Source organism: Schistocerca serialis, chromosome 3 (assembly GCF_023864345.2).
Source record: "Schistocerca serialis cubense isolate TAMUIC-IGC-003099 chromosome 3, iqSchSeri2.2, whole genome shotgun sequence".
NCBI lineage: Eukaryota > Metazoa > Arthropoda > Insecta > Orthoptera > Acrididae > Schistocerca > Schistocerca serialis.
Window position 1 is genome coordinate 314,608,243 of NC_064640.1, and position 20,575 is coordinate 314,628,817.

The window sequence follows — 20,575 nt, forward strand, 5'->3', positions numbered from 1 at the left end:
TTATTGACACATTCCTGGGGTCAGATACATCACATGATCACACTGACAGAACCACAGGCACATAGACACAGGCAACAGAGCATGCACAATGTCGGCACTAGTACAGTGTATATCCACCTTTCGCAGCAATGCAGGCTGCTATTCTCCCATGGAGACGATCGTAGAGATGCTGGATGTAGTCCTGTGGAACGGCTTGCCATGCCATTTCCACCTGGCGCCTCAGGTGGACCAGCGTTCATGCTGGACGTGCAGACCGCGTGAGACGACGCTTCATCCAGTCCCAAACATGCTCAATGGGGGAAAGATCCGGAGATCTTGCTGGCCAGGGTAGTTGACTTACACCTTCTAGAGCACGTTGGGTGGCACGGGATACATGCGGACGAGCATTGTCCTGTTGGAACAGCAAGTTCCCTTGCCGGTCTAGGAATGGTAGAACGATGGGTTCGATGACGGTTTGGATGTACCGTGCACTATTCAGTGTCCCCTCGACGATCACCAGTGGTGTACGGCCAGTGTAGGAGATCGCTCCCCACACCATGATGCCGGGTGTTGGCCCTGTGTGCCTCGGTCGTATGCAGTCCTGATTGTGGCGCTCACCTGCACGGCGCCAAACACGCATACGACCATCATTGGCACCAAGGCAGAAGCGACTCTCATCGCTGAAGACGACACGTCTCCATTCGTCCCTCCATTCACGCCTGTCGCGACACCACTGGAGGCGGACTGCACGATGTTGGGGCGTGAGCGGAAGACGGCCTAACGGTGTGCGGGACCGTAGCCCAGCTTCATGGAGACGGTTGCGAATGGTCCTCGCCGATACCCCAGGAGCAACAGTGTCCCTAATTTGCTGGGAAGTGGCGGTGCGGTCCCCTACGGCACTGCGTAGGATCCTAGGGTCTTGGCGCGCATCCGTGCGTCGCTGCGGTCCGGTCCCAGGTCGACGGGCACGTGCACCTTCCGCCGACCACTGGCGACAACATCGATGTACTGTGGAGACCTCACGCCCCACGTGTTGAGCAATTCGGCGGTACGTCCACCCGGCCTCCCGCATGCCCACTATACGCCCTCTCTCAAAGTCCGTCAACTGCACATACGGTTCACGTCCACGCTGTCGCGGCATGCTACCAGTGTTTAAGACTGCGATGGAGCTCCGTATGCCACGGCAAACTGGCTGACACTGACGGCGGCGGTGCACAAATGCTGCGCAGCTAGCGCCATTCGACGGCCAACACCGCGGTTCCTGGTGTGTCCGCTGTGCCGTGCGTGTGATCATTGCTTGTACAGCCCTCTCGCAGTGTCCGGAGCAAGTATGGTGGGTCTGACACACCGGTGTCAATGTGTTCTTTTTTCCATTTCCAGGAGTGTAGATTAGCGTTACAACTCCTATCACACATAACTTTCTTGTGTTTTTTAGAGCCCGTGGAGTATATTTATGTTCCTCATGTATTAATTTTTATTCTTTTGCATATCCTCGATAACCTGCGCTAAACACTGTACTTCTCTTTCAACACAATATCTCGCTTTGCAGATTTTGTCTATGCACATCGTTACGTAGCACCTATCGTTACAGTTTATGTTTGAGTTAATCACAGTCATATATAGGCGCTGATAGCTCCCGTGGCCTGACAATATGTATACTTTGATAGACGTGGCGTTGTTGTGTAACATTGACAGATATGGTAAGTTGTCTACGTGTGAAAGCATAGTTCATTCACTCTAGTCCTAGACTGTAAGGTACGTAACATTAGCACACTGCAACCTCAGGTGAATGGAGAAACTTGAACCATCTCCATTTCGCTGTAGGCTGATTAACTTGTAATATGTTTAATATATTTACTGCAACGTTAAAAGAGAATATAACTGCCAAATATTTTGTTATACGGTTATCAAACATTGAGGAGTGCATGTTATGAATATATTTTAAAGACACTGCTAATTAACGAAATATTCAGACATTACAACTAAAGCAGTGTCCACTCGGGACAGTTTTAGAAGACTTTTTTGCTTCTGTGTTCAATAACAAGTCACCTCAAAGAAACATGGAACTGGCTTTGCATCAAAAGGCAGCCCGTTCTTGGTTGCGAGTCGCGTGACTAAAATCCTGTATCTTTATAACTATCAATTCAATGAACAACTCGTTTGTATTCAGTAACAAGAGTTATACCGTTCGGAAATAACGGGTGATTTTCGCTACAGAATCTGCAACAAATGTGTATCGGTTTCAGTCACAGAGACAAGTAGTCCCATGTTCTTCAATCTGCAACTCAGAGAGGCAAACTGTCTTTTATATTTTATTCAAAGAAATAGTAGTTGCACAATATGTTGAACAAGAGATAAGAAACAGTGATATCCTCCATATTCCTCTCTCAGGCTGCTGAAGAAGGGCAAAAATTAATAAATTTACTATTATATTTCCCAAAATAAAAGTTCTGGCAACAATTTCTTGTCTAAATGTGTCTTAGTCGTAGACATTATCTAAATGACCCTCGGTCGCATTTTTCTACCAGGCTGTAATGTACTGTACGAAGATGACACTTGCGTTTCCATCCCACCATAGTACTGTATAAACCAGTCAGTTTATACATGCAAATGAAGCCACATTACCCAGTCTGTGCGTCACGAGTGACGTCACGACTGTGATTTAGGTTATAAACCTCATTACGAAGGAATGTGCACAAAACTAAGAGATTCACCGCTATTAGGCATACAATGAAGATACATACGTTGTTAGAGAGCTTTAGCTTCCACTGTCTTTAATTTACGCTTACTAATTACCTGTTTCATAGCCTGTAATGGAGTTTTGCCAACATTAGTTTAACTTTCTCGTTCGGGCAGTATATCGCACTGGAGAGAATTACTTTCGCCAGTGAACGCTTATAAAATTCTTTTGTATTAATGTTTCAGTGATATGAACTTTGAAATATTCCTCATCTACATCGTAAATCTTTCGATTCGAAACCTCCTGGCACATATTTATAACTTTATTACTAGATCTGTATCGTTTACCAATAATGACTGGACAGACTCCGTCAAAATTACCTACATACCTATGAGTTGTTTACAGTTTTTCATATAACATATAACACAATCATTTTGCTCATTGATGAAAAATTCTCCACTACTGGATGCGGTTTCAAGTCTTCGGTTTTCAAGGTATGATTGAAGAGTTGCCGGAACACCTCCAATACAGTAACATTTTAGCTTAAAAAGCAATATGTTGTGCGGGATGCAGCCAACGCCTTGTTGAGGTCTCACAGTGTGAGCGTCACAATTTCTCTGCCCTCAAAACTTCTGCCTCAGCTTTGTAATTCAGTCCAGCGGTGTTGTAGGCGTTGAAGTTCCTTTGAGGAAACCATGCTATTTGTCCTGGAAGTGTTAATTGTTTGCAAAGTATCTTAGTATCTGGTGTTTCATCACAGACTCCATAATTTTTGCTAATATTGGGATTATTCAAATAGATATAAAACTGGACACTTCACAAGGGGTACCTTTTCTGTAGAATGGTACGGTCCGTGCCAGTTGCAGGAATTCTGGGAAGACAGTAAAAGATAAATATTTATTGATTATTATGGCCAGTGGTTGAGCAATCTCAGGAAGAATTTTCTTCGGAAGTGTGCAGGACATGCCATATGTATCTGCGCTATCTGAACGACTGTATGCATTCACTACTTTCACAATATCCTTAAGGTGCACTTTATTCCCGTTTTTAATAGCGCAACAGTTTACGTCTTTTATTTGAGCCGTAGGATCTAAACCCTAGTTCTGGAAAATTGTTCAAATGGCCCTGAGCACTACGGGACTTAACATCTGAGGTCATCAGTTCCCTAGAACTTAGAACTACTTAAACCTAACTAACCTAAGGACAACACACACATCCAAGCCCGAGGTAGGATTCGAATCTGCGACCGTAGTGGTCACGCGGTTCCAGACTGAAGCGCTAGAACCGCTCGGTCACTGCGGCTGGCAGTATTTTTCAGTATCCTAACAAAGTAATTATTGAATATACCAGAACGAGACGAATTTAAGGCAGAGATAGGCTTCTTCCTGTGCTCATTTACCAGATTCCAAGCTGTTTTAGATGGATTATGAGCTTCTTTAATAAAACTGTCATCATATTTCTTTTTTGGGGTTCCCATTTCCTTTTTGCAAACTATCTTGGCTCTTACGTAGTTACAACAAGGCAGGTCTTTAGATGGGAGGTATCAAACTGTTTTCATACAGTCCCTGTGTCTAATGACAATGCATTTTATATAGCTTACGTGTGCTCGTATACCACACCGTACCTTTAGCAGGCTTTTTCCGTTGCTTATGATTTGCCTAGAGCATTCTTAAAGATCATTATTGGAGACTGCTGTGAACATGTCATCAAATTCCTGCCTCAAGGTTTGGAACTGACATTCAAATGAGTCACTGGCACCCATTTCTACAATTTTTCTGCTGCCAGTTTACACCAGACAGTCATGTTTTCCGGTCATTTTGTCTCTCTTCCCCAACAATCCTTCTACTGAATGTGTAATATGAACGCCATGCGTTTGACTGCAATTTACCCTTGCTCTTTATACCGAGTTCCATTACTAACGTGCTGTGATTTGCAATAACTGGTTCATCTACACTGATATGATGATACCAAGTACTGAGATTGGTGATAACCGTGTCTAGACAGCCATTATCTCTCGTTGAGACTTGCTTTGCTACAAACAGCCGATAGCTGTTTATTAAGCTCATAGAGACTCTCTCTCTAGGTACTTCCACCATCACTATATGTGTTGAAGTCGCCACCCAGTGCAGTTTTATATTTAGGCTTTTAGGGTACGATAAACAGTTCACCATCCGTGCAATAAAGTTTTCAGAGGCAGGGAGGGCTTTAGTTTCAAAAGATGAGGACGAACACAGGAAGAGGGTAGACATAGCAGCAATCCACATTGTAGTTTTAAACTGCTGTAGTTGTAAATACGCTTCTCGGGTTTGCCGCCGGATCGTATTGTGTAAATCGCACAATATTTCTTCGATGCAACTACTCGACATCATAAGGTGGTGGTAGCTGTTGCTGTCACTGCTGCAAGGCGCGACTGATGATAATCGCGCGGCGGCGTCGGAATTTATCATGACGGGAGCAGGCAATACGCGTGCACGGGAAGACACTCATCGTTGGAGGAAAGCGGCGCTTCTGGTGCCTCCTGCTGGGAGCCGCAGAAAAGCCATAAGTGCGTGCGCTATAGGCAATGACTGTGCTGCCGGACGCTCCTGCGGTTAAAGTCTGTGTTGCGTCACTTGAGGAAACGGAAGTTCTTGGTTCAAAAATGGCTCTGAGCACTATGGGACTCAACTGCTGAGGTCATTAGTCCCCTAGAACTTATAACTAGTTAAACCTAACTAACCTAAGGATATCACAAACATCCATGCCCGAGGCAGGATTCGAACCTGCGACCGTAGCGGTCTTGCGGTTCCAGACTGCAGCGCCTTTAACCGCACAGCCACTTCGGCCGGCGGAAGTTCTTGTTTTCCCTGTTTTTGTTTTAATGGCAGCCTGTGCTGGATTCCAGGCGGCGCTCAGTTGAAAACCTGCATCGCTGTTGATAAGATTGTCCGCCGTGCGGATGTGTATGGCCTCCTTAATAACACAGTCCCAGAAAGATGACGCTGGGGATAAAATTTCCGTCTGTTCGTAAAAGCATGAAAAGTCACATCTGCCGTAGTTGTGCTGGAAAAGAACCACAGCTCGGAGCGCTAACAGAAAGCACCGAACCTCAAATCATTATGAGTACGGAAAGCTGGCTAAAGCCGAATATAAGTTCAGCTTAAATTTTTACAAAGAATCTAACAATGTTCAGAATGGATGGATTAAATATAGTTGGTGTTAAAGTTTGTTGTCAAAAGTATTTTACCTTGTAGAATAGGTAGAGGCTTTATTTGACAACCGGAATAAATTAATAATTGGTTCCTTTAATCGAACCCCAGACTCAGATGATGCTGTTACGGAACATTTCAAAGAAAACTTGAGTGTGATTTTAAATAGGTACTCCACTCATGTAATTATATTTGATCGTGAATTCAATCTACCCTTTATATGTTGGTGAAAATGGATGTTTAACGTCGGTATTAGGCATGACACGTCGTCCGAAATCGTACTCAATGCCTTCTCACGACATTAATGTCAACAAGTAGTTCAGGAGCTCACTAGAAGCGTAAACTGTTGCGAAGACATACTTGATCTCTTATCAAAAAGTAATCTTGGCCACAAAAGAAGCATCATGACAGACACAGGGATTAGTGACCTCAAGGTAGTTGCAGCTAGACTGAATACCGTAACATCCAAACTCACCAAAAATAAAAGCAAAATACACTCCTGGAAATGGAAAAAAAGAACACATTGACACCGGTGTGTCAGACCCACCATACTTGCTCCGGACACTGCGAGAGGGCTGTACAAGAAATGATCACACGCACGGCACAGCGGACACACCAGGAACCGCGGTGTTGGCCGTCGAATGGCGCTAGCTACGCAGCATTTGTGCACCGCCGCCGTCAGTGTCAGCCAGTTTGCCGTGGCATACGGAGCTCCATTGCAGTCTTTAACACTGGTAGCATGCCGCGACAGCGTGGACGTGAACCGTATGTGCAGTTGACGGACTTTGAGCGAGGGCGTATAGTGGGCATGCGGGAGGCCGGGTGGACGTACCGCCGAATTGCTCAACACGTGGGGCGTGAGGTCTTCACAGTACATTGATGTTGTCGCCAGTGGTCGGCGGAAGGTGCACGTGCCTGTCGACCTGGGACCGGACCGCAGTGACGCACGGATGCACGCCAAGACCGTAGGATCCTACGCAGTGCCGTAGGGGACCGCACCGCCACTTCCCAGCAAATTAGGGACACTGTTGCTCCTGGGGTATCGGCGAGGACCATTCGCAACCGTCTCCATGAAGCTGGGCTACGGTCCCGCACACCGTTAGGCCGTCTTCCGCTCACGCCCCAACATCGTGCAGCCCGCCTCCAGTGGTGTCGCGACAGGCGTGAATGGAGGGACGAATGGAGGCGTGTCGTCTTCAGCGATGAGAGTCGCTTCTGCCTTGGTGCCAATGATGGTCGTATGCGTGTTTGGCGCCGTGCAGGTGAGCGCCACAATCAGGACTGCATACGACCGAGGCACACAGGGCCAGCACCCGGCATCATGGTGTGGGGAGCGATCTCCTACAGTGGCCGTACACCACTGGTGATCGTCGAGGGGACACTGAATAGTGCACGGTACATCCAAACCGTCATCGAACCCATCGTTCTACCATTCCTAGACCGGCAAGGGAACTTGCTGTTCCAACAGGACAGTGCACGTCCGCATGTATCCCGTGCCACCCAACGTGCTCTAGAAGGTGTAAGTCAACTACCCTGGCCAGCAAGATCTCCGGATCTGTCCCCCATTGAGCATGTTTGGGACTGGATGAAGCGTCGTCTCACGCGGTCTGCACGTCCAGCACGAACGCTGGTCCAACTGAGGCGCCAGGTGGAAATGGCATGGCAAGCCGTTCCACAGGACTACATCCAGCATCTCTACGATCGTCTCCATGGGAGAATAGTAGCCTGCATTGCTGCGAAAGGTGGATATACACTGTACTAGTGCCGACATTGTGCATGCTCTGTTGCCTGTGTCTATGTGCCTGTGGTTCTGTCAGTGTGATAATGTGATGTATCTGACCCCAGGAATGTGTCAATAAAGTTTCCCCTTCCTGGGACAATGAATTCACGGTGTTCTTATTTCAATATCCAGGAGTGTAGATCTATTGAAAAAAGTAGATATAAATTCGCTCTACATCTTCCTAACAGACACTCTATACTCCTTCCACTCTGACTATGTAAACATAGCCGAGGTATTGTTTGAATTCAAAGAAACAGTATCGACTGCAGTTGACAGATGTATACCAAATAAATTAATAAGAGATGGTACTGACCCCCCCATGGTGCACAAAACAGGTCAGAACACTACTACAGCAGCAATGAAAAAAGCGTGCCAAATTTAAAAGAACGCAAGATCCTCAAGATTGGCGAAGCTTTACAGGAGCTGGAAATTTAGCGCGGACTTCAATGCCAGATGCTTTTAATAGTTTTCACAATGATACACTTCCTCGAAATCTGGCAGAAAACTCAAAGAGATTCTGGTCGCATGTAATGTAGTGGCAAGTCGCAATCCATTCCTTCACTGCGCGATAACAATGGTGATGTTATTGATGACAGCGGCACTAAAGCAGGGTTACTAAACACAGTTTTCCGAAATTCCTTCGCAAAAAAGGCGAAGTAAATACTACAGCATTCGAATCAAGAACGACTGCCATCATGACTAACTTACGAGTAGATATCCTCGCTATAGCGAAAAAAGCTTAAAACACTTAAGAAAGGCAAGGCTTCTCGCACAGTGCCAGTCAGGTTCCTTTCAAAGTATGCTGATACAATAGCTTCATACTTAGCGATGATACATATCCGCACTCTTGTAGAAAGATCCGTACCCGAAAACTGTAAAGTTGCACAAGTCACACCAATATCCAAGAAACGAAACACGAGTAAGCCGTTGTGTTATAGATCCATGTCCCGTAACGTCGATTTGCTGCAGGATTTTGGAACATATACTGTGCTCGAAAATTATGAATTACCTCGGAAAAAACGACTTACTTACAAACAGTCAAGACGAATTCAGAAATCATTCTTGTGAAACATAACTAACTCTTTATTCTCACGAAGTAATGAGTGCTACCGTCAGGGGACGGCAAATTGATTCCTTATTTTTAGCACAAGCGACTTCTAATTAAATTGCGCACATATGGAATACTGTCGCAGTTGTGTGACTGGATTAGTGATTTTCTGTCAGAAAGGTCGCAGTTCGTAATAACTGAGGGGAGGTCAGCGAGTAAGACAGAAGTAATACCTGACGTTTCCCAAGGAAGTATTATAGGCCCTCTGTTATTCCTGATCCACATGAACGATTTAGCAGACAATCTGGGCAGTCCTTTTAGATTCTTTGCAGGTGACGCTATCATTTACCATCGTGTTAAGTCATCAGATGATCAAAACGAATTGCAAAATGATTTAGACAAAATATCTATATGGTGAAAAAAGTGACAGTTCACTCTAAATCACGAAAAATGTGAAGTCATCCACTCATTTAAATTCCTAGGGATTACAATTACGAACAACTTAAGTTGTAACGATCACAAGGATAATGTTGTGGAAACAGTCCCTAAGCTTACACACTACTTAACCTAATTGATCCTAAGGACAAACACACACACCCATGCCCGAGGGAGGACTCGAACCTTCGCCGGGACCAGCCGTACAGTCCATGACTGCAGCGACTTAGACCGCTAGGCTAGTCCCGCGTGGCAAACCAAAGACCGCGATTTATTGGCAGAACTCTTAGAAAATGTAACAGGTCTACTAAAGAAACTGCTTATACCACGCTCTCCACCCTTTTCTGGAGAATTGCTGAGCTGTGTGGGATCCGCATCAGATAGGATTGATGGAGGATATCGGAAAGTTCAAAGAAGGGCAGCTCGTTCTGTATTATCTCGAAACAGGGAAGAGAGTGCCACGAGTATGAGGAACGATTTGGGGTGGCAGTCGTTAAACAAACATTCGTTGCGGCAGGACCTTCTAATGAAATTTTAATCACCAACTTTCTTCTCAGAGTGTGAAAATATTTTGTTGGCGGCCATCTACACAGAGAGAAATGGTCATCATAATAAAATAAGATGAATCAAAGCTCGCACGGAAAGATTTAAGTGTTCCTTCTCCGCGCTCGCTGTTCGAGAGTCGATTGGTAGAAAAGTAGCGTAAAGGTGTTCGATGAACCCTCAGCCAGGCACTTAATTGTGAATTACAGAGCAATCATGTAGATGTAGATATAGATTTAGAAAGTTACCATCTGAAGAGGTGTACACGGAGATAACTATGAGTTCAATATTTTGTTAACACTGTTCCAACCAGTTCAAGATCCAGGTTTGCACAAAAGTTTTTTAAATCGGTTTCCTTTACCCTAAGATTTTTATTTGCATAGTAGTACACACTACCATGAGCTGTAGTACTTCTATACCATGCATTTACCATATACAGATATTCAATAGATCGGTAACAGTCATCTTCTCCTTCAGTCAACCGGTGCTCACAGGTATATACTAGTAAAACATCTGGTTTCGCTTCTTCTAAAAAGAATGATCCACTTGTCTTCTTAACCACTGCACGTTAACACTTGGTATAGCTAAAGGCACATAAATGTCAGCACTAGTTAGTACCATTTGTGTATGATAATTCGTGGCCCTGATTTTTAATTTCAGAGTCCATTTTAATGGGACATTGGTTCCTCAACGGAATAAAAAACGACTTACTACAACAAATTTTTGGGCCATGCAGCAGTCTCCATTAGCTTGTCCTTCAGATCGAAGTCGATACCAGTCCTGAAACTACTTTTTAGAATTTAGTTTCTAAATTCTCTACTTGAAAGTTGATATAATCAGGAAAGATTTTTTTCAGAAATCTGTTAAATTTTCAGTTGTTGATCAAAACTGTGTGCGGGACCGGGCTCGAAACTTGGACCTTTTCCTTTCGCGGGAAAGTGCTCCCCCATTGAGGTATTCACGCATGACTCACGACCCGACGTAACAGCTTTACTTCCGTCAGTACCTCATCTCCTACCTTCATTCTGGAGTCTTTCCATTGGTTGGATACTTTTCTCCCTAATCTATTAGAAGCTAATTCCATCATTTCTGCATAAGACCAGTCGTGGTCTTCCTCGGGATATCTTTCCTTGTGATGTTTCTTCTGCGAAATTTATAAGGAACTGGTTGTCTCGTATTATATGGTCAATTCACTCATGCCTTCTTCAATTTGTTAGTCTCCTAAATGAATGTCTTCGTCAATGCCTTGCAGGAATTCTTGACTGCTAGTTTTATCTGTTCAGTTTATCTTTAACAGGTGTCTCATGAACCGTATCACAAATGCTTCAAGAGATTTCATTTCATTTTTGTTTACTGTCCATATTTCTCAGACATAATGTGCTATGCTTCTAATGCAGGTCCAAATCACCTTTTTCCTCACTTCAGTATTTATATATATATAAAGGAGTTTCCTTTATTTTATGAACATTACTTTATGTTATCTATTTCTTTGTCTAATGTCATCTTTGCTTCATCTGTCCTCGGTTTTCTTATTTTCTTAATACTTGTATGATCTGGTTTGTTTTACTTTATTTGTTCTAATTTCAATGTTTACTTCTTTTGATTCATCAGAGCACAAGAATATATTCACATTTTTTAATTTCCATTTTGTACTCACCCCTTAGTACTTAATACATAAATTCTAAGATATTTAAAAAAATCTTTTCTCGGGAGCATTCAGAGCTATGTTGTCCTTCGAACTAAGAATCTGTATTCTTTCTCCATTTATTCAGACACCTCTATACTATTCTTTCGATTCTTTTATTGCATGTTCTACGTGGACATTGAACAGGGATGGAGACAGATTGCATCCTTGTCCAACGCCTTAAGAATTCTAGATTTCTTGTTTATTAGTTGTCTTTATTTCCATTTTGCTACACATCTTTGTATAGTTCTTTACCTATTCTTTTGTCATTATAGTCTAGTTTAATCATTTTTAAAATTTCCATTAGTTTGTTCAGGTTAACAGAGTCGAAAGCGTTCCTGATGCTGGCCCTAAGGCTTTCTTCAATTACGCTGGGAAGGCATAGGATGTGTGCTCTTGTGCCTTTGTCCTCTCGTAAGTCAAACTGGACTTCAGATAAATCGTATTTAATTTTGTTCTAATTGTGCCTGTGTATCATTCTTGCTAATATTTTCGAAGTGTGAGTTAGAATACTCAAAGTCCTATGATCTTCAAATGTATATGTTTTGTTCTTCTTTGGGATCATTGTGAAGGAAGAGAGTCAATGAGATCCTGGAAGGTACCGACAAGGGTGTAGAAACATGCCAACTTTACTGCCGTGGCCAGCTGCATTAGGTTTCTCTGTTGAGGATACATGGCGTCAACAGCCAGATCGTGATGGTTCCAGAGATTCTCGACTGGGTTTAAATCAGGGTAGTTTAGTGGCCAGAGGGGTACGGTAATCTCATCCTGATGCTCTTTGAACCACGCACGTACGCTGCGAGCTGCGACACGTTGCGTTATCCTGCTGGTAAATGTCATCGTGCAGAGGAAAAACAGGTTGCATGTAGGGGTCGATTGATCCAATAGTGCCTTCCATTAATGAGATCACACAGGGAACGCCTCTAGCCTGGACCCTTCCGACGAATTTGGTAGTGTGTTTTCTTGCAGATATTTCACGCCATACACGCCAACGGCCATCTGAAAAGGCCACATGTCGCCACTCAGCGGACGTCCAGTTGCGATACTGGCGTGCAAATTCCAACCTTCGTCGCCTATGGACAGTAGTCAGTATGGGTGCACCAACCCGGTGCCTGCAGCGGAGGCCCAGTACGCAGCAACGTTCACTGAATGGTCGTTGAAGAGTGACTGTTGGTAGCTCCTTGGTTTATCTGGGCAGTCTGTTGCTCAACAGTTACATGTCTTTTCTCCCGTTCACATCCTCGCAGCTGTCGTTCAGCCCTGTCGTCTATGGCCCATAGTGCACCAAAGTTTGCCGGCCGGAGCGGCCGAGCGGTTCAAGGAGCTACAATCTGGAATCGTGCGGCCGCTATGGTCGCAGGTTCGAATCCTGCCTCAGGCATGGATGTGTGTGATATCCTTAGGTTAGTTACGTTTAAGTAGTTCTAAGTTCTAGGGGACTGATGACCGCAGCAGTTAAGTCCCATAGTGCTCAGAGCCATTTGAACCATTTGCACCAAAGTTTCCTCAGCTCCGGTTTTGGATAGCGCCATTTTGCCATGCACTGTATACTTTAATCACGGTAGCACGTGAGCAGTTTTCAAACTTAAGGCTACAGGGTACTTTTCTGGCTCAATATTATATAAAAATCAACACCTATTTCTTTCAGGCACTGTTTATATGTTTTACAGATTTTTTGTTGATATCAGGTAATGCAGCACACTTTCTAAGCAAATTAGAAGTATTTTGAATATTTTTGAACCTTCTTAGGGTTATCAAAAAATTACAAAGAAAATGATGCAGTATTTTTCCAAAATGCTTCCTCAAATTGAGGTACCATTTAATCCAATGTTATACATTTGAAGGAGACCAATTTTTTACCAGATATGCATGACATGATGACTGAGTTATCAGAACTATTTAATTCCAACTATTATGTATATTACAAGGATAAAAAATATCAAATCTTACATTTTAATTTTTATAATATTTTTGCTAGTAAAGATGTTATTTTTTCTATGATTTAGTTGATTATGCAATAAAGCTACCACATAAGTATGGACTATTGCAAGTTACAGAAAAAAAATTACAGCAATGCTTTATAAACCTTAGGAAATATTTGTGCCTGAATTCTGAAAAATACAACTTGTGGGAAATTGTGACTGAAGATATGAGTCCAATTAAATTGTGGCTCAGAACATTCCTGAAGTACAGTCTTCATCCTGCAGTACTTTTTCATCTTTAAGCTTCCTCTTGGGATACCTTCAGCACTTCTTGCTTCTTTGGTAACTTGAAGTGCAAATCTTTCAGCTTCATGCACCCATTGACTGTCACACGCAAGCAGTTGATCTTCCATATTAGAGCCACATTTTATACCTAATTTCTCAGGACTTCCAACATTCCTATCACTCCATCATTGAAACATATCACTGCATCTAATACGTGGATACACCGGTTCCCGTGAGATCACCGAAGTTAAGCGCCGTCAGGCGTGACCGGCACTTGGATAAGTGATCATCCAGGCTGCCATGCGCTGTTGCAATTTTTCGGGGTGCACTCAGCCTCGTGATGCCAACTGAGGAGTACCCGACTAAATAGTAGCGGCTCCGGTCAAAGAAAACCATCACAACGGCTGGGAGTGCGGTGTACTGACCACATGCCCCTCCTATCCGCATCTTCACCTGAGGATGACACGGCGGTCGGATGGTCCCGATGGGCCACTTGTGGCCTGAAGTCGGAGTGCACTACATCTAGTACACCAAAATTTAATGTATTTAGTCCTACAGAGACATTCTTGGATAACCTTTCCTATATGAAATGTTTGAAACTTTCATTTGTGTTCTGAGTGTCCCCATGAAGACATTTATTAAGCAAAACAGGATCACTCAGGTCTCTAAAAATTGGTTTTATTTCATTCATAACACGCTCAGGAAGAGAATGCTTATGATCCTATATTTGACCACTTTCGTTTGCTTTTTGGTAACCAGACCAAGAATCTGCTCCTATACGGCGAAGTCCGTGAACAGGGTGGTCATCTGTGGACAACTTATGAAAGTAGGTGGCCCATACAGCTTTCCTCATTGCTGTAACATCATTCAGAGGTGCAGTTTGTCTAATGGCCAGTCCATAATAACTCTGAAGGTGGTCTATTTCAGCTTCTGTCAATCAGCCTCGGTCAGACAGAGATTTTTCATCAGATAGCAACTTTCCTTTCATTTCTCTTCTGTGCTTCCTCAGTCTAGCACTCATCCTCTTTGCACATGTCCACAACACTCCAGCTTTGTTATCAAGGTATCACCATAAACATTGAACTTATTAATTTTATTGAAAGCTTTAGAGTCCCCATCGCCTAGGTACTTCGTATATCTAACGTTATAAATGGGCACCGACCTCTGAAATATTTTTAGAGCTCCATCACACTCCATACCTCCACTTTAACCATCATAATTCTTAGAACACTGATGTTCAATATGTCCTTCAATGTTACCATGGCAGGTGTGGCAGTACTTACATAAGCACTCAACATCAGCAACTTTTCCATTCTCCAGAGAAGTAGCACTTACAACACCATTCAAGGAACGATCTCCTTGACATTGCCATGTCCCATCAAGTGCAACAACAATGTCACTGGTTCCACAAATATTTACAGTTTCTTCTACTGCACGTTTAATAGATGCTTTAGACACAACCGTCAAGGCTCCTAAAAGTATTTTTAAGTACTTTCTGAACCTACTGGGACGAGGAGGAAAGTCCATCAAACCACAGAACGTTTGAGCAGCCTTTTTTCCTTTTCCTGTTGCACGCATGGCATACACTAACTTCAAATTCACATCATATGAATTATGGACAATGTTGGAAATCATTTTCGAGGTCTGTTTATTACAGGATCTACACAGAATTAATTCTGACGCTAAACCCTTCCTGCCGCTTTGTTGTTCAGTTACTTACAGACAGCCTTCACCATCACATTGTTTACATTTCGCCATTTCCTTTATTGAAAAAGACCAGATGCCCACATCAATAGCAACAAATCCACTAAAAACAGCATCATTGTTAACATAAAAATTTGAATCACCAGGAGACGTGCTATGTGGGAGATTCTTCCTGAAGAACTGATACATAGGCTACTTTCAACAGTGTGGCTTTCATTGTTTGGAAATGGTTACCACGGAATTTCCTTTTATTGAATTTCTTGCTGTGTGGCATAGTTCGTATTTATTGCACACTAAACGATACGTACTTCCACAAATATATGTAGCACTTGGGCAACAAACATTCAGTAACACGTGAAAAAACTTCTTCAGCGTAACAAAAGTAAATACTAGCAAGGATAATCATTTACAGGCACTAGAAACCTGCACTGTTACCAGCATATACAATGTATCATACGTATAATCGCTGGAAACAGAAAGTTCACAGTTCTTTTCGAAATAATACTGGTTTCTGCAACAGAAATGAAGGGGGCGTGGTGGCATACATGACCGTAACTCTAAAATTTGTTATACACTCCTGGAAATGGAAAACAGAACACATTGACACCGGTGTGTCAGACCCACCATACTTGCTCCGCACACTGCGAGAGGGCTGTACAAGCAATGATCACACGCACGGCACAGCGGACACACCAGGAACCGCGGTGTTGGCCGTCGAATGGCGCTAGCTGCGCAGCATTTGTGCACCGCCGCCGTCAGTGTCAGCCAGTTTGCCGTGGCATACGGAGCTCCATCGCAGTCTTTAACACTGGTAGCATGCTGCGACAGCGTGGACGTGAACCGTATGTGCAGTTGACGGACTTTGAGCGAGGGCGTATAGTGGGCATGCGGGAGGCCGGGTGGACGTACCGCCGAATTGCTCAACACGTGGGGCGTGAGGTCTCCACAGTACATCGATGTTGTCGCCAGTGGTCGGCGGAAGGTGCACGTGCCCGTCGACCTGGGACCGGACCGCAGCGACGCACGGATGCACGCCAAGACCGCAGGATCCTACGCAGTGCCGTAGGGGACCGCACCGCCACTTCCCAGCAAGTTAGGGACACTGTTGCTCCTGGGCTATCGGCGAGGACCATTCGCAACCGTCTCCATGAAGCTGGGCTACGGTCCCGCACACCGTTAGGCCGTCTTCCGCTCACGCCCCAACATCGTGCAGCCCGCCTCCAGTGGTGTCGCGACAGGCGTGAATGGAGGGACGAATGGAGACGTGTCGTCTTCAGCGATGAGAGTCGCTTCTGCCTTGGTGCCAATGATGGTCGTATGCGTGTTTGGCGCCGTGCAGGTGAGCGCCACAATCAGGACTGCATACGACCGAGGCACACAGGGCCAACACCCGGCATCATGGTGTGGGGAGCGATCTCCTACAGTGGCCGTACACCACTGGTGATCGTCGAGGGGACACTGAATAGAGCACGGTACATCCAAACCGTCATCGAACCCATCGTTCTACCATTCCTAGACCGGCAAGGGAACTTGCTGTTCCAACAGGACAATGCACGTCCGCATGTATCCCGTGCCACCCAACGTGCTCTAGAAGGTGTAAGTCAACTACCCTGGCCAGCAAGATCTCCGGATCTGTCCCCCATTGAGCATGTTTGGGACTGGATGAAGCGTCGTCTCACGCGGTCTGCACGTCCAGCACGAACGCTGGTCCAACTGAGGCGCCAGGTGGAAATGGCATGGCAAGCCGTTCCACAGGACTACATCCAGCATCTCTACGATCGTCTCCATGGGAGAATAGCAGCCTGCATTGCTGCGAAAGGTGGATATACACTGTACTAGTGCCGACATTGTGCATGCTCTGTTGCCTGTGTCTATGTGCCTGTGGTTCTGTCAGTGTGATCATGTGATGTATCTGACCCCAGGAATGTGTCAATAAAGTTTCCCCTTCCTGGGACAATGAATTCACGGTGTTCTTATTTCAATTTCCAGGAGTGTATATAGGCCATTTTTCATTTGAAATCCTATAATGTATATATAAATGTTATCAGGAAGGAGTATACAATTTAATAAAGTCGTAAAAAATTTCCATTTTTCCACCCTTTGTAAGTACCCTGTATCCTTAACCGTTTCAGGGATGCTTCTACTCTTGGCGCGAAGGTCAATGATAATTCCCTTTAGGACGTCAGATAAATCGCTCCGTTTCGGCATTATGAGAACGACCGTACTATTTCCCACGTTCCCCAACACGCTTTATATACCCTCCACTGCTATTGATGCCACCTGCCTGTAAGTCTTACTGGACTTTGATGTCGGACATAGGAGGTGGTCACGTTAATGTGGTGTGTTTCTGGGTCTAATGATTATGCATTTCACTTGGGATATTACCAGTACCACTAAACCCTTCTTTTAGGTCAATTAACGTTCTTTAGAATTGTTCTTTTGTAATTTCTGGATAAATTTCCATGTTTTTTACTTTTTCTTCTGCTGTTTCACTTAATTGTCCTGGCTCATAATAAAACTCATCAACATACTGTTTCTGTTTGTTAGCTGCATCCTCATTTATTTAAGAACCGTTCCCTCCTTGCAGCGGACTGAATATCTGTGTTGTTTTAGTTTTCCAAAATTCCTATTCATCTGATTGTGTTACTTTTCTACGTTTTATTTCTCGTAGTCATGACCAATTTTGTCACATATGGCTTCCAGACATTCTCCTTTAGTTTTTTGCGTCTCTGTCAATTAAGGTATTTCACATGTTGCATTATGATTAATGTTTTACTTCGCACTTCCTTCATTGTTCTGTTAATGCTATTGTGTGATCATTATGTTAATGCTATTGTGTGATCATTTACTCATGGTTTCGTGGGTTCATTTTGTGAAGGAAGGGAGGAACATCAGGGTTTAACGTCCCATCAACATCGAGGTCATTACAGACTGAGCACAAGCTCAGTCTGCGTCAAGGAAACCGGCCGTGCCCTTTCAAAGGAAGGCATTTACTCGAAACGTTTAGGGAGAATCCGGACGGTCGGACAGGGATTTGAACGGTCGTCCTTCAGAATTTGAGCACACTGTGCTAATAGTTGCTCCACCTCGCTCAGTTTCATGCTGTGAGAAACCAATTATATCATTTGCTGCAGTTTTTGTTGCATTTTCTAGATATTCGAAATACTCTTTTAATCTAGATTCACGATGAATTTTTTTACACAGCTTTCTTCATTTCCATCTAGTGGATGACCCCTCTTCTCTCTTGTTTGCACGCCTTACATGCGCTGATTAATGCTGCCATTTCCTTTCGTAATGCACTATAAAATCGACTTACAATGCTTTAGAGGCAAGATGATATTGTTGCCAGGAAATCTCCAGACTAGTCTCACAACGTTTCTGCTTGCGGAGAATCTTCTACATATAAGTATTTAAAAACTAATTATTTGGATTTATGAACCCTTTTGATCGAGAACTGTCGGGAGGGAATTACCATGGACAAATCTGGACCAACTTCTTTGGTTAATTTCAGCTCGAAATACATCACTGTTTGAGCCAACTACAACATCTCTCATTGTACTAGCGAAAATTGTGAGAGCATGTGTCCTGAAACGCACAACCCAGATTGAAGATTATCAAGATGTTTCAATTAAATACACGTAAACGTTGAACAGCACGCAACTAAATAATAATAACGCAGTTGAGTAGGACCAGAAAAATGCCTTATACAGTATGATACTGAAAAAAGCCGTTTCACGCCAATAATTGTCAGCGGAACAAAATGTAATATTGTCTGTTTCCTCGCGTCAGATATGTACTATAAACATATTTCACAACTGTGATAAAATGGAAGTAAGCCAGTTAGGGATGAATTGTTTCTGCTTTTTTATAGAGATAACATCTTCTATTTGAATGCTCAGAAACAAAGTATTTTTGTTTTAATGGGGCACTGTTCTTCAGAACCTGTAACTATTTACAATTTTCGTTCATTATGAGAGTTAGTATCTATCACTGACACAATATTACCATTCGATTATCTTTTTTATATAATACCCTATTTGAAGCTACAAACTCGAATGCAGCACAATGACTAAAAAAAGTTTCTTCATTCACTTTGTTCAAAGTAATCTCCAGTTTTATCTTCCTGCCCCAGTAACCTAACTTCCCACTATTTTGCACAATCCAGTACTCCTGCTTTTCTCCTTGTGCGGTTATTTTCCCGCGTTTGTTATCTTTATTCTACTTCTTTTGTCGTATTTATTTTATCTCCAAAGAAAATTATGTCATTCTGAAACAAAATTAAATTGATGCTATACTAAGGTCATGAATTTAGTATGTTTTGGAGACTATATGATTAACTTACCTGATGGACTTGCTGTGGTTAACAAATACACCATCCTTGAACCAGGTGAAGGTCATGTGCGAGGAGCCCTGGGCGATACAGGATACGATGAACTCTTCATTCTCTCTGACGGGATTCTTCTGGTTCACTTTGACTTCCTGTAACCGAAGAATGAGAAACTGTGTGTAATTATGTCCCACACACTCAGTATCAGGCCTGAGAGAATATACAGGTGCAAAAAAACTTGTTGAGTTATTAAACTGAAAGAAACACTTCTTCTATATGACGTAAATGTCACAGGTGCTCCGTTTGCCCGCTACGGGTCCTTTTAGGTTTTGACACTGTACCTCACCTAGGCTAATGTTCACTGATGGTTTGACTGCGTTGTAGGCAATACGTTGACGTTAGAAGCTGATTTGCAACACGGTTTCATATTACTGCTATGAAGGTCAAGTTTTCCACCTCTCGGGTTAAACAGTTACGTAGATGGTACGAGGATTAAATCTGGGCAATTATCTTGTTTTTCTCTTTGTAAAGAAATATTTGAAATTTGCGCTAAGCATTACTACTTTTGGGTTGCTACCCTCAATTTCAATTCCTGCCTTATCCACGAGTGAGTGGACACTAACTTTGTTGCCACTAACAGCCTTTACATACCACTAGAATTTCTTGGGACTTTGCGAAAGATCATTCGACAAAATTCTACTGCGGCAGTCATTGAAGCCTTCACGCACTGCTCTATAGACAGTAGACAGACAGACACGTTTCACTCGGAATCTCTATATCTGTAGCTCAATGTTTTGTTATACACCTATTATGCAGTAGTCTCTGTTTCTTTAGGAGTTTCTTAATATGATGACATATCATGGAGGGTCCCTCCCATTAGTAACTGTTGTAGTGCGTACATATCTATGCAGTGCATGGTCAACCATTCTTTTAAACTTGAGCCATAGCTCCTCTATATGCTTCTGTGCTGTGCTAAAAGTTTCAAGTTCTTCATTGAAGT

At 43.5% G+C, this 20,575-nt stretch overlaps 1 protein-coding gene across 1 annotated transcript in view; it reads right to left on the minus strand.

Annotated features, from left to right (window-relative positions):
- The window catches only part of LOC126470801 (uncharacterized), a gene marked incomplete at its 5' end in the record, with an annotated part of 313,759 nt that extends 294,026 nt beyond the window's left edge, over positions 1-19,733 (minus strand). Inside the window, one exon of the mRNA XM_050098814.1 lies at positions 19,591-19,733. Coding sequence (XP_049954771.1) covers positions 19,591-19,733 — 143 coding nt within the window. The remainder of the gene's footprint in view (positions 1-19,590) is intronic.
- Between the last annotated feature and the right edge of the window lie 842 nt (positions 19,734-20,575).